This window comes from Schistocerca serialis, chromosome 1, assembly GCF_023864345.2.
Source record: "Schistocerca serialis cubense isolate TAMUIC-IGC-003099 chromosome 1, iqSchSeri2.2, whole genome shotgun sequence".
Lineage (NCBI taxonomy): Eukaryota > Metazoa > Arthropoda > Insecta > Orthoptera > Acrididae > Schistocerca > Schistocerca serialis.
In genome coordinates, this window is record NC_064638.1 from 76537292 (window position 1) to 76552139 (window position 14848).

Consider the following 14848-nt stretch of genomic DNA (forward strand, 5'->3'; position numbering starts at 1 on the left):
GCTTTGTTAGGTGGCATTTCCGAGGGATCTATGGTCATAATTGAGCATCATGAATTGAGATTTGGAAAAAATCCTCGAGATAGACACCAGGAATTCTGACAGATAACCTCAAGGAGGTGCACATTGTGATTTACCATATGATGTTAATGTGGTGTCACCGCCAGACACCACACTTGCTAGGTGGTAGCCTTTAAATCGGCCGCAGTCCGTTGGTATATGTTGGACCGTGTGTCGCCACTGTCAGTGATTGCAGACCGAGCGCCGCCACATGGCAGGTCTAGAGAGACTTCCTAGCACTCGCCCCAGTTGTACAGCCGACTTTGCTACCGATGGTTTCCCTGACAAATTACGCTCTCATTTGCCGAGACGATAGTTAGCATAGCCTTCAGCTATGTCATTTGCTACGACCTAGCAAGGCGCCATTATCATTTGCTGTTTATCTTGTGATGCATGTACCGTCAGACCGATGTTCACCCCTTATGGATTAAAGTTAAGTATTCCAACAGATACGTACTATTTTTGCTAGTCTCATATCCCTGACCTGTTCCAGACCTCACGCCATCCTGCGTGAGCTTAAACGTGTGCCTTTCGGCTTCACCTCGTAGTGGCTTGGCTGTCTTGCCAAGTCACAACAGTTAATACTCGATGACAGCACGAATACGTCTTTATTTTCGACAGCTGAGGCAAAAAATGTGCTATGATGTTGGTTTCAATGCGAAATAATTTGGTGCTCAGCTTAGTGGAAGCACACAGACTAGTTGGAAAACAGACTCGAAAGTGATAATGCTGAAAACATGATGACTACTATGTTTTGTAACCCTTATTTATAGGACTATGGTGAAAGGTGCAAGCCACAAACAAGGTTTGAAAAACAGATTTCGTTCATCAATACGTGAAAAACAACCATAAAAGGGTTACTTGTGCTCTTGCACTAGACAGTGTAACAGTGCATTAGGTCTGCATGGCACAGCAACTTTAAAATGTTTTCCATGGTCCTTATTCATCTGATTTGGTTCCTAGGACTCTTTTTTACAACAATGAAAGATTCTCTCAGTAGTTGCACAATCTCCAGTCATGCTGCTGTTACATCAGGGATTTCCAGTCTCAAAACAGAATCCTAAGGAAGTGGCTCTTGTGGCCATGGATACATGGATTCGATTTGTGTGAATATTTTGTAAAAAAAAAAATCAGAGATATTAGAACTTCAACATACCTCATATAATCTTAAACAAAAATTTCAGTCACCACTGAAGGGTATGCAGCACTAGGATAATGCATATGTATAATTGCTTTACCCTATTAGTGTCATATGCCCTGAAGATGGGTTGTTGCAATAACAGCTGAAACACTGGTTCCATATTTTACAATATCATGCAGTGTGTGACCCAAAGAACCTTATGGGATATTACTTCAGCCACAAAAGCCCATAAATGTACATTTGCACAATGATGATTGCAAATCACTGACTAACCGAGCGATGTGGCGCAGTGGTTAGCACACTAGACTCGTATTTGCGAGAACAATGGTTCAAACCTGCATCTGGCCATCCTGATTTAAGTTTTCCACCATTTCCCTAAATCGTTTCAGGCAAATTCTGGGATGATTCCTCTGAAAGAGTATGCCCAACTTCCCTCCCCATCCTTCCCTAATCCAATGGGACCAATGATATCACTGTTTGGTTCTCTCCCCCAAAATCAACCGGCTAACCAACCAGATTACTGACAGATTACTCAGTCCCTTACTGTATAGCTGAGCAAGGACCATATCCTAGCAGTGTACTGTTGACAAAATATTGAAGGGGATATAATGATTTATTGAACACAGACCTCTTGAAAGACTTCTTGACACATCAATTTTGGTAACTTGACATGGAAGTGGGCCCTGTTCCTCCCAAATATGACTTCAACAACAACTTCATTCAGTGTTGTTCAGTGGATCCAACATTTCAAAAACAGTATTTAGGGAAACAATACGGAGGTGACAAAAGCTAAGAACGGGTTTTAGTAAAGTTATTTATTTCATACCTTTACAACAATGAGAGATATTCTTAACATTTTGATATTAACTGAACTGGTTTTTATTAAACACTTCGACTTGAAGAGCTGTTTAGGATCAGTATGATGTTGAGGAATGAAAGACCATCAAAGTCAGTAATTCTTATTTACATGTTATGATTCAAGTATTTTAAGATAAATTAAATCTGACTTTGTATGAGAAAGAAAAAATAATTTAATGTTCATAAAATTCTATTGGTTAATGTGTCAGCATCTGTAAATAACACATCTTCGTTTTAAATCTTTCTATGTTATAAATGTAGGAAAATTCAGTACATTTTTCACTTTATTTCTTACAGTTATAAAGACTGCTAATGATACGGAGAATGTAGTTGAACATTTCGCCTAGTCTACCCAATTCTAATGTTATAGTTGAAACAAGTGACAACTATTTTGTCATTTATTACATTACAATTCACGAATGCCATTTAAAATAGTGAGCAGTCGTGGATCTGGGGCGAGACCTTGCAGTTTGCGTGGCAATGTCTCAAAGTCAGCTTTTTCCACTTCATGGCAAGGATCATCTTCCTTAGAAGCCACCTGCGATGAAAACTGTGGACCCAGCAGACGTTCACAAGCAGCGCATATACCACACCATGTGCGGAAATCCAGCTTGTCAGAATCTTGCCAGCCGACAAGCGACCTGAAATTTTCAATCTGTGCATCTGACAGAGGAGCGCCCATTACTTCTTCAAGACCAATAACGACATTCTGAAGAAAAACATGACATGATATGAATATATATTTACTGTGTTTGCAATCATCGATTACCACAAATCAGCGATTCTTTGAATGCATGCAGCCTCACCTCTCCCTTCATTCTTCTGTCAGTATCTTCATCATCTAACTCTTCTCTGTGTCTATTGAAAACCATATTGTACAGAAGTTTCCTTCCACTTGAAACATCTACATGAGACTGAAGGTACTGTAGAGGAGACATTTCTGCAACAGTGGCACATATGTTAACTGAAACTATCGAATTACACAAATATAACGACGGTTGCATACAATGAACTTAAGGATACAACTAACATGGTCAAAGAGAATGTGACAGGCATCAAGACAACACTGAAAATCGTAGGAGAAATATCTGACATATTCACTATTAGGACAAGTATCAAGCTAGCAAGTTTTCTTTAATTCTATCCTGAAGAATGGCATAGCATCTGGAAAAGAACTCCAAGAAAGAGGACTATATGATGACGTCACCTTATGGGAATTTTAACTGACGGACTTCTATTGGCCTTTGCTGATGACATTGCTATATTTCCTGAAAATTTAATGACAGTATTAGAATAAGTATACCTCCTGAAAAAAGTCTGTGTGAAAATTGGACTACAAAAACTTTGAGGCAATCAAATTCAATGTGGCAAACTCTCTTAAACAGTTACAAACAGACTATGAAGAAACAGACATCGTTGGTAATACAAATAGAAAGTTGGTAATACAAACAGTCAGGCAAGACAAGAAAGGTGAATCTGAAGATCGTACACCAACTGATTAAAGTCACACGCACACACAAAAGAATCCATCACTCAGCATTAAATGTGACATTACAATACCAAGGAGACTCTATGCTATAGAATGTACATTCTCGATGGCACATGAAGAAAATAGAAGACAAAAAAGAAAGAAAGAAATAAAAATTTTAAGAAACGTGGCCATCAAGAACAGAGAAAGGCGAATAATGATACAAATGTAATGAAGACCTCTGCTAGAATAGAAAAACTGAATAAATGTCTAATCCGATTAGAGAAACGTGAATTAGGTTCTTTGGTTGTACAGTGGGGCTTGACTGCAGTAGATCCACTGAATGATTTCTGAACTGTGCTCACACGAATAAAGGGTGGCCAGAGAATCCAAGAAATAAAGAAAGATGTGACAGAAACTGCTATGACAGAACCCATACTTTTATAAATTTAGTGCAAAACATTTCAGGAGGTGTAAATGGAAAACAATGATCACTGATAGAAGAAAGATGTAAAGCGGCAGCTCATGTCCCAACAGCACCACAGGCGAAAATAGCGTTCGTCTGTGAATTATTTTCATGGACTGTAAACAGATAATACTTATTTTCATGTACTTGTGTGCTGAGTAATTTAATTCGTAAATTTCTCTCATATTTGTGTGCTTATTAGACAATCGCGTATGGAGTTCCCCCACGTTTACTATGGATATAGACTGTGATTGTTGTGTTTGGATGCAACCTAAGTTGATGACCCTTCACTCATGGCTCCAGGCAATGCTGGCTTTGGTCATGTAGTTAGATGCTGCTGCCAGTGGACCACTGCTGGATGTGGGGATTGGAGAGACTTGCAGCATATCACACATGTACCCCAATCAGTCCACTACTATGGCTGCCCTAATTAATGCCCACACTGAGGTTGACCCCTCAAACCCTAATCGAGTGGGAAGTCGTTTCAAGGTTGATAAGCAGGGAAACAATTTCCGGGTTAGCAATCGAAAGGCCTCCCCAATTAGTTTGAGAAACAGGTTTCAGGTGCCGTCTTCTGCTCCAGCTGCAGTCGGTTGTTGTGTTTCAGAGGAAGGCTCTGCAAAATCTGGGCAGTCACAGAGGGTGGGATTACTGGTACCTGGGAACTCCAACACTAAGCTTGTAATGGGTTCCCATAGGCATGTGACTTCCAAGGAGGGTAAGCAGTCCAGTATGTTACCTGCTGTGTGCATACTGGGAGGAGTCATTTCTGATGTGGAACACATCCTTCTCATTCCATGAAGAGCACAGGGGGCAGCCAACTGCAGGTAGTCGCTCATGCCAGTACAAATTATGAGTGTCGTTTCGGATCAGAAGAGATTCTGTCTGGTTTTGGGTGACTATTTGAAGTGATGAAGACTGACAGTCTTGCTTGCAAGATGAAGGCAGAGTTCACAATCTGTAGCACCCTCGAAGGGCTCATTGTGGATCTTTGCTACAGAGTTGAGTGGTGGGAATAAGAGGCTTAGACAGTTCTGCAACTGTGTAGACTGCAGATTCATTGAATTACACCATAGGCTCCCGCCTAGTAGGTCAAGGGCCCATTACATCAAAGAGGTGGCTACATGTGTAGCGGGGCCTGTGTGGAGTGGACTGGGAGTATTTTTAGGTTAGAGAACCTTGGGAAAGACCGAAAAGGTCGTCTGTCTGGGTCAAACACAGGATGAGGTTACACCTACAAACCACTGGTATTACAGTAGCGAACTGTTGTAGCTGTGTTAGAAAGAACCAAAGTTCGCTCAAATCACTATAAGCTCCAAAAGCTGCCTAAAGCCAAAGAATAGAACAGCCGAAGTTTTTACAGAGAATCTAACCATGTTCGGAAAGGATGGATTAAATATGGTTGGTGGTGCCACGTTTGTTGATGTTAGAAGTAATTTATCTTGTGGCGAAATTGACATAGATTGCTCCTATGAGGGCATGCAATAAGTAACACAACACCGTTTCTTCTGAAAGCAGATTTGCTTTATTGAAATTACAGAAGATTATATTATTCCCCACTCTTTTAGCTAAAAAACTCTATTTTTCAACATAAACTCTGTTCAGTGCAATGGCCTTATGTCACCTTCTTGGGGGGGGGGGGGGGGGAGGGGATGCCCACATGGCACCGCTCTACTAGTCGGCATCAGAACCAACATCTTGTTGCATCAATAACTTCCTTGTCATCTACGTACTGCTTCCTATCGAGTCCACTGTTCATGGGGCCAAACAGATGGAAGTGGAAAAATGCAAGATCTGGGCTGTAGGTAGGATGAGCAAGAACAGTTCAATGAAGTTTTGTGAGCTCCTCTCAGATGTACATACTTGTGCAAGGCTTTGCATCATCATGGAGAAGTTCGTTTGCATTTTGTGGTGACAAATGCACTGAAGTTGTTGCTCTTTGTGGTCTGCTGTTAGGTGCCAGAGAACCCAGATGGCACACTTGTCTGAGTACCCCAACTGATGGACAGGTGTGTCAGCACTGCCAACAGAGACATCCATCTGACCAGCGATGTGTTGGTTGTGATCCACCGATCACCTTGAATGAGACCGTACCCACATTCCAACACTGCAGAAGTCATACCTGTGTGCAGCCGGCTGGCACATGAGAGATTGGACATGTTTGTGCAAACCAGTTACACCCAATGACTCGCTGTCTTTTTGATCAGTGCCTGGTCTCCATAGATATTTTGCAAGTGCCTATGAATATCTTAGATGCTCCAGTTCTCCTCCAAAAGAAACTTTATGAGAGCCCTCTGCCTGGATCGCATCTCTGTTACAGAAGTCAGTTTTACGGCTACATATAGTACTGCCACCTATTGGAACCTCATGAAACTATAGGGGTTGAAGAGGAAATATTCCACGATGCCGCATGACAAATTCCGCATTTTTTCAACCTAAACAGTCCGAAAAAATGTGCTGCATTTCTTATTCAATAGCGCTCATAGTGTGGTTGGTAGTTACACTTGACAATCGGATTAATTAACAATTAGATCCTTTTACCTTCCTCACTCTCAAATGATACAGCTGCTGAGAGGCTCAAACAGGTTACCCCGCTCATTCAGGTTTAGTTGGTGTGACTCCAATCTACCCTCGATATGTTGGCGAAAATACATTTTCAAAGCTTGTGCAAGGTATAAAAATCGTCCTAAATTGTACTAAATACTTTCTCTGAAAATTTTTTGAGCATTTAGTTCAGGAGTCCGCTCAAAGTGCAAATGGTTGCGAAAACATATTTAACCTATTAGTAACAAATAATCTAGAAGAAACAGGGGCATCATGACGAATACAGGGATTATTTACCAGAGGGTGATTGTAGCGACACTGAATACTGTTAACACCCAAACCCTCCAAAGACTAATGCAAAATAATCAGTTTATTAAAAAAATCTGATCTCCGTATGAAAAGGCCATGGATGCCCAATGGTACCAACTGGCCGCCGAGTCATCCTCAGCTCACAGGCGTCACTAGATGTGGATATGGAGGGGCATGTGGTCAGCACACCACTCTCCGGGCTGTATATCAGGTTACGAGACCGGAGTCACTGCTTCTCGATCAAGTAGCTCCTCAATTTGCCTCACAATGGCTGAGTACACTCCTCTTGACAAGTCGCTCGGCAGACGGGATGGTCACCCATCCAAGTGCTAGCCCAGCTAGACAACGCTTAACTTCCGTGATCTGACGGGAACCGATGTTACCACTGCGCCAAGGCCGTTCGCTTGATGGCATCCTTAGAGATATTTTCCGTTCATTTCAAACGAACTATGTAAGAGTGGACAAGATGTGGCCTAAGATTAAAGAAATTATATCGACATAAACTGAGAGATTCATACCAAATAAATTAATATGAGATGGAACGAATTCCCGACGGTACACAAAAAAGGCACAACGCTGTTTCAGAAGCATCGAAAAGGATACAAAATTTTGAAGAATGCAAAATCCCCAAGTTTTCAAAGTTTTATAGAAACTCCAAATTTAGCACAGATTTCAGTACGAGATGCTTTTAATTGTGTCCACGACGAAACTCTCTCCCGAAATCTGGTTGTATGTAAAGTTCACCAGCGGCAAGACACGATCAGTACCTATATTGCGTGATAGTGAAGGTACTGTTACTGATGACAGTGCTCCTAAATTGGAATTACTGAAGGCGGTTTTCCGAAAATGCTTCACGGAAGAAGACGAAGTAAATATTCGATAATTCGAATCAATAACAGCTGCCAACATGTGTAACTTAGAAACAGATATCATTGGCATAGAGACACAACTCGGATCACCTAATACCAGCAGTCCAGATTGTATACCATTTAGATGCCTTTCAGCATATGCTGGTATAATAGCTCCACACATTCAGTCATATACAACCCCTCATTCGACGAAAGATCGATGTCCAAAGTCTGGAAAGTTGCACACTAATACTCAAGAAAGAAAGCAGGAGTAATCCACAGGATTAAAGACCTATACCACTGACTTCGATTTGCAGTAGGATTCTGGAACATATCATGCACTCAAACATTATGATTTACCCCAGAGACAACGACCTACCGACACATAGACAGAAAAACGATCTGTTGACAAGTAATAGAAAAACAATATATTGACACATAAACAGAAAAATACTCTATTGACACAAAATCAGCACAGATTCGGAAAGTTCTTGTGTAACACAACTAGCTCTTTATACTCATGAAGTTATGAGTGCTATCAACAAACTGATTACATATTTCTGGATTTCCAGAAGGCTGTCAATACCGTTTCTCAACAGTGGGTTATAATCAAACTATTTTTGAATTATAGTTTGAAGAGGCTCATATCTTCAGGAACTATTGATGACATCTCACATTTTGTTAACTGGAAAATAATTAAAACTTTTGTATATGTAAGTGAATAGTTTAATTCACCTGAACTCAGCCACAATTTTATATAGATGTTTTACAAGGAAAAACGCCAGTAATGAAAGGAAATTGTTTGGAAAACAACTGTGAAGCTATGCTGTCCAGTTGTTAAAAGGTATAGTGTGTGACACAGTTATGTTAAATCATGAGAGGGGATGCCAGGGTAACATCACAACACAACACAAGCAGAATGCCAAAAGACGCCAGAGTGATGGATGTAAGAGTGAATAACATTGAAAGATATGGGTGTGCTGCAGAAATATTGAGATAATTAACTATTTTTAGATAGTATACTGACAGCATAGGAGTGACATGACTACTAGACAAGAAAATTATCGAACAAGTTTTATTTTAACAAATTGGTGAATATAGTGAATTTATAGAGCACAGTTAATGCTAATGCTTTATGACAACAGTTTCTGCCATAAAACAAAATTGAAGTAATAGTTTAAAACCCAAAAGGATTGATTATAGACCTATTATTTCATTTAATGATTTATCTTCAAATGAACTTCAAGAAAATGACAACTTACTCAGGTGGAGCTGACCATTATCTTGAAGGTAATACAGGAAAGGTTAGACACATGTACAGCACAATACTTCTTCAAAGCAGAATATACATCACAACACTGTTTCCAAATAAGCACTTGGAGAAAAATGATGAAGATTGAAGTTTGCATGTCGCAAATTCTGCCACTAACATTTCGCTGCAGTCAGATTACATCATATGAACAGATATTGAAATCTGTTATACAAATAAACATTTAAACATTAATAATGAAATGGACAAAAACAGTAAAACCACATGAGTAGTCATGTCAAGGCTTCAACAGGTGGTACAGTATAATCAGTTATAACAAAAGGAACATTACAATTTATTTTTTCTTCTCATTTATTACCTCAGTCACTTTAGTTGTACCTAACTATTCGGCAATTTCTTTTTTCCTCTCATTTATTACCTCAGTCACTTTAATTGTACCTAACTATTTGCCAACTATGAAGGGGACTGAAAGTAGTGAATTACACAGATTAGTAAGGTTATATGTACAGACCCACTTACTTTTACAGCTACGAAAACAGTCACATAGCAGTGAATGTAACTCTATGGGTATATGTGGAATATGACTTGAAGTGATCCCACATATTCACACAAATTTCAAAAATATTGTAGAAGTTTTGAAATAATTAGTTTAACTTATTTGAAAACCATCAAATCAGAAAGGTAACATATTCTTCATGTTTACAGTCACTAGTGGTTCAGTATATAGCTTCCAAAGGAACAAGTCCTTGTTCCCCAAAGGTACAGTGAAAGTTATATGAGGTATCCATAAAGCAGTATTTTGTGGCGACATGTTACACATTTGGTAGCCATACTCACTAGATATTTATTTTGTTAAAAATAATGTGTCATGCAAACTCATATCTGCTTGAAAGAAATAGCAACATCCATTGAAACACATGCTGGAAGAAATCATAAATTACTTTATTCTCTACATAGAGTTAAGATTGGTCCAGAAAAAGATTGATTTCACTGGCGTACAAGTCTTGTGACCCATGAAGAGATTTGTAACACCTGAGAAATATCTAGATCATTTAAATGACTCTGAAATTCTTTCTTATTGTTATTTAATTCCATGCTATGGACTATTTTATAGCCCTGAACTTCTAATGAGTGTAATGGAAAAAATTAATATTAAATTGTACACATTGTTTATGTAAGTGTGTGTGTGTGTGTGTGTGTGTGTGTGTGTGTGTGTGTGTGTGTGTGAAGGGAGAGATTGATCTCATATGTCAATTATGTCGAGGAGACCATAAGTGGAAGGTTCAGTCACTTATCTGAAAGAGGTCCGTTCCTCAGGATATAATCATCCCTTTTTTCGTGATGTGTGATAGTTATATTACAAGTATTAGTGTACAGTAGGCAGCCGCGAAAAATTCCCATGAAGGATGAGATGGGAAGTGGGGAAACATTCCTTCGCCTCCTTTCCGTATACTATGGGGCTACCCACGGTCTGTGTTATCAGCTGTCCCGAAAATATGTCCTACTAGTAGACTTCACAGTTAGCTTTTTTGTGTTACATTGCACGCCGATTATAGCCTCCACATTTTTTAAAATTTTTATGTATGCTCGACAACAACACAAATTGAATTACTATGGACAAAACTATTTGGTAATAGAATGAGTAAAACTATTCCAGGGTGTGACGTCAGCTTAAGGAATAGGAAATGCAAGGTATCCAACATTCACTCTGTATGTCTATGCCTCATGTACAGGGATTGCTTACCTGACTGATTGTAATACAGCTCTCAAGAACACCTGTTGGTTATGAGACAGTTTATGGACCTCACTTAACACGGAATACTAGCGACAGCTATCGGATGCCAACATATATGCGGCACAGAGCTTATAAAACTCTTGAGAATTCGTTTGCAAGCTACCATTCAGACTTAAATGTTTAATTTCAAATAACTAAAAATGAAATTTCCATTATACCTACAGGTTTCTCGCTAATATCTATTAGTTTCATCTTTTGCAATTTTAAATTACAGTTTTGTTGCTTTTGAAATGCTCAGTAATGCCAAAGAATTGGCTATGGCAAGTGATGGACTCTTGTGATCAAGCTGAAAGTAGTATAGGTAAGTGGATATGAGCACAGGCGTAATGTAGATAGGCAAACCCACACTACAGTTCAAGGGGCAGCTGTAGTGTAGGAGCAAACACCACGTGTAGAATGGAGGGAAATTAAAACAGTAGGGGAACTCTGGCTGCTCTGATTTTTGACCCTTACATAAACAAATTGGATACTTGGCTAGGGACCCTCATGAAAAAAACCATGTTAAGTTTATGTAGCTCTAATTTATGATCCTTATGTAATCAAAGTGTTCACTTGTGCTCTTACCCGGTGACCCACTACCATAAATCCTGTGTTCACAGCCTTTTCTTAATTAGCATAAATTATCACCCAAAATGGCCATCTCTATATATACTTCACAATTACTTTAATTACTATACATGTATGATGTGTCTGAAAGTGTAGTTATGTTAAAATAGGAAACAATTGCTGCTCAATCACTTAGTAGTTTTAGACCTTCACACTGAAGCCATAACAGACTTAGTTCTCTGAATTCCAAGAAAGAGATTCTGGGAAATCTCTTATTAGAGTCCTGTATTTGGATGTTGAGTTGCCGGTATTTGGTCCAGTACTTGGTAGGGGGGGAATGGGCGCCCTCCTATATTCCCCTTTAGAGGCTACAGATAGAAATTGGCAGGGGGGGGGGGTTGCGAAAGAAATTAGAAGATAAATACACAATGTACCAAGTAGGAGACAACATTGATGGGTGTCATAACTTAGAAGGAAGGAAGGAAGATTGGGTTTAACGTCTCATCGACATCGAGGTATTAGGGACAAAGCGCAAGCTCGGATTGTGTCAAGGATGGATAAAGAAATCGTCCGTGCATTTCAAACGAACTGTTCCGGCTTTTGCCTGAAGCGATTTAGGGAAATCGTGGAAAACCTAAATCTGAATGGCTGGGCGCGAGTTTGAACTGTCGACCCCTCAAATGTGAGTCCAGTGTACTAACCACTGCGCCGCCTCGCTCGGTATTATAACTTTAATGGAATGGATTTACCCAGCAAATCAGATAATGGTGTTGTTACACATAAAGTTGTTGGCCCCCTCAACTTTTTCAAACCCGCTTGTCGGCATGCAATACACGCAGATTTGTTGTTAATCGCCTAGGGTGAGAAACAACACTACTGCTGGTCAAGAACATGTCCCACATTCTTTCCGCTCAGTTGTCACAACATAAAGGTGCACACCATATAGTACCCGGTGCTTGAATTCGTTTACTACAAGCGACCCATGAACGCAGCATCTGCTGGATTGCCTCCTCATGGGCCAGTATGCGTATAAATGCCAATGAGGTAAATAAGTTCTTAAAATTTAAAAATTTCTACCACCAGGAGTGTGTTCCATTTATTGCATATTCCGATTTTGACTGCCTTCTCGCTCCTGTGGTGGGCTGTGGAGGGTCATCTCACTGCCTCACATACTAATTTTGCTGCACAGCGTGAGCCTTTTGCTTAGACTTGTAAAACTGCACTAGGCTACTGTAGACTGTCATAAGAAAGTGTAGAGTACTGTAGTTTTCCTAATAGACTAGATCGGGCAAGATCATAACTGCGTCATCTGTATGTTACGTGTGTTGCATATGCATCTGGTGCTACCTCATTTCCATCACTTTGTTTGTGTATGTGATAGGTATTTTAATAGAGTCCCCTACAAACAAGAGGCGATGAACCATCTAGGAACTGAACAAGGATATATAAAGGGTTGTATAACCCACGAAACATTTTGCTCTGTACAGTTATCCTCCCGTCTCTTCATTAAAAAGAAAGAGAATTTAAAGTAAAACTGAAATTGTCAATGTATAATTCAGGTTTTATTGGGCAGTTGCTGTTGTATAACCAGTAACAAAGGGCTGCTGTAGCAAAAGTAAAAAAAGCTATACAGATTTGTCATATAGCGCTAGAAAACACAATTTCCCAAAAAAAAAAAAATTGTACATCCCTTCAATACTTTGTCAACTTGTCTAATACTTGTGTCTGTCATTCATAAACTACCTTTGCACTTAACGCTAATGACAAGAAATTCTTGTCTTTGATCACGATGAGGAATGTTCCACAGAGTACAAAATAACAACTATAATTATATAGAGTTCTTAATGTCTGTGCATGTAGTCTCTACTTTCACCGAAAGTGACTGCTTTGATTACAAAAAAGCGCAGACATTTTCATTTCTCATAAAATGCAGTTATATTTTGTAATGGACTAGCACTGAACGATGTGTGGTTCCAAGTATATATAAAATAAACAAACAAACAAAAGCAAAGAGAAGTCTTCGGCTCTCATACATTCTTTTTTGTGTTTCTTTCCCTACCACCGCTACCAATACTACTGGTAACCTTTGCATTTAATACATCAATTATTTACTGTACCAATATTACCAAGCCATTGTTTTGGTAGCGTGCAACTCTACTTCTGTGATGACGCATTGGTTTGTATATGCATTCGCACCCATACTTAATCATTTTGATTCACACATTGGTGATGATCCTACGAGATGGTTGCTCTCTGAGCTTGAAGACCCTGCAAGGAGAGTTGATTTGATTTACTGCAACAACATTCCTCTGACCAATGATGGAAACGTTGGCAGATAAAATTCTGTACAAGAACGCCGTTGACTGTCATACTTGTGGGCAGCCACTAGCCATTGCAAATGTGAAATGCTGGTACATTAATAACCAGTGGTAACCGGCAGAACGTTAAATACAAGCATGCAGATGTGCATGCATTGTCTTGTGCAGGTGACGAATATCAGTTTGTGGGATGGAGTTGCATGCGTATTGCACTTGGTCAGTCAATACAGGGTCAGTTAATGCTGGTTGTGAATGACAATGGAGTTGTCGTCCGTTGATGTCCTGTTCGTGCTAGATTGGTGACAGATCTGGTGATCGAGCAGGCCACGGCAACACTCTATACACCCAGCTGGGTTACAACAGCGTTATCCTGTTGGGAAACACCATGAGTTCTGCTCATGAAAAGGCAGTACAACAGGTCGAAACACCAGATTGACGTACAATTTTGCAGCCATGGTGCATGGGATACCCATGAGAGTGCTCTTACTGTCATATGAAACTGTACTCCAGACCACAGCTCCAGGTGTAGGTCCAGCTGAGTCTAGCACGCAGACAGGTTGGTTGGAGGCCCTCCACTGATCTCCTTCTAACCAATACACGGTCGTCACTGGCACCGAGGCAGAACAAGCTTTCATCAGAGAACGCAGCAGACCAACCAATGAGCTCTCCCTTGACTCTACTGAAGTCGCAAATGGCGGTGGCTTGCGGTCGATGGAATGAGCGCTGCAGGGTGCCTGTCTCGGAGCTGACCTTGAAGTACCCCATTTCTAACAGTTCATTGTGTCGCTGTGGTGTGAACCGCTGCGCCAAAACCATACGCCAAACACGATCGTCTTCCTTGTCCGTAGGGCCATGTGATTGTCCGGAAACTGGTCTTCTTGCGACTGTATGTTCTCATAACTACTGCTGCGAGCAATCATCTACAGTGGCTACATTCCTGCAAAGTCTTTCTGCAGTATCGCAGGTTCTCGTAGCCCTTATTACACGACCTCGTTTAAACTCAGTGAGAGGCTGAAAAGACATCTTCGTTGCTTAAAGGCATCTTCATTAACATTAACTCACGATGTCCAATCTCAAAGATAACTAACGCTCACGACCGTCACAGCGTGTATTTAAAGCAAACGCTGATTTGCGTCCTCACAGTGGCGTTACTAACGCCACTCTTAAGCGACTGGCGCAAATTTTGAGTAGACATCACCTTTCAGATGTAGAAATACTCCTCCCAACT

The 14848-nt window shown here is 40.2% G+C and overlaps 1 protein-coding gene across 1 annotated transcript in view; it reads right to left on the reverse strand.

Annotated features, from left to right (window-relative positions):
* Positions 1-2372: 2372 nt before the first annotated feature.
* Positions 2373-14848, reverse strand: part of LOC126473084 (serine/arginine repetitive matrix protein 1) — a 130005-nt gene continuing 117529 nt past the window's right edge. Inside the window, exons 6-7 of the mRNA XM_050100363.1 lie at positions 2863-2996; positions 2373-2765 (exon numbers count right to left, since the gene is read on the reverse strand). Coding sequence (XP_049956320.1) covers positions 2463-2765; positions 2863-2996 — 437 coding nt within the window. The 3' untranslated portion in view covers positions 2373-2462. The remainder of the gene's footprint in view (positions 2766-2862; positions 2997-14848) is intronic.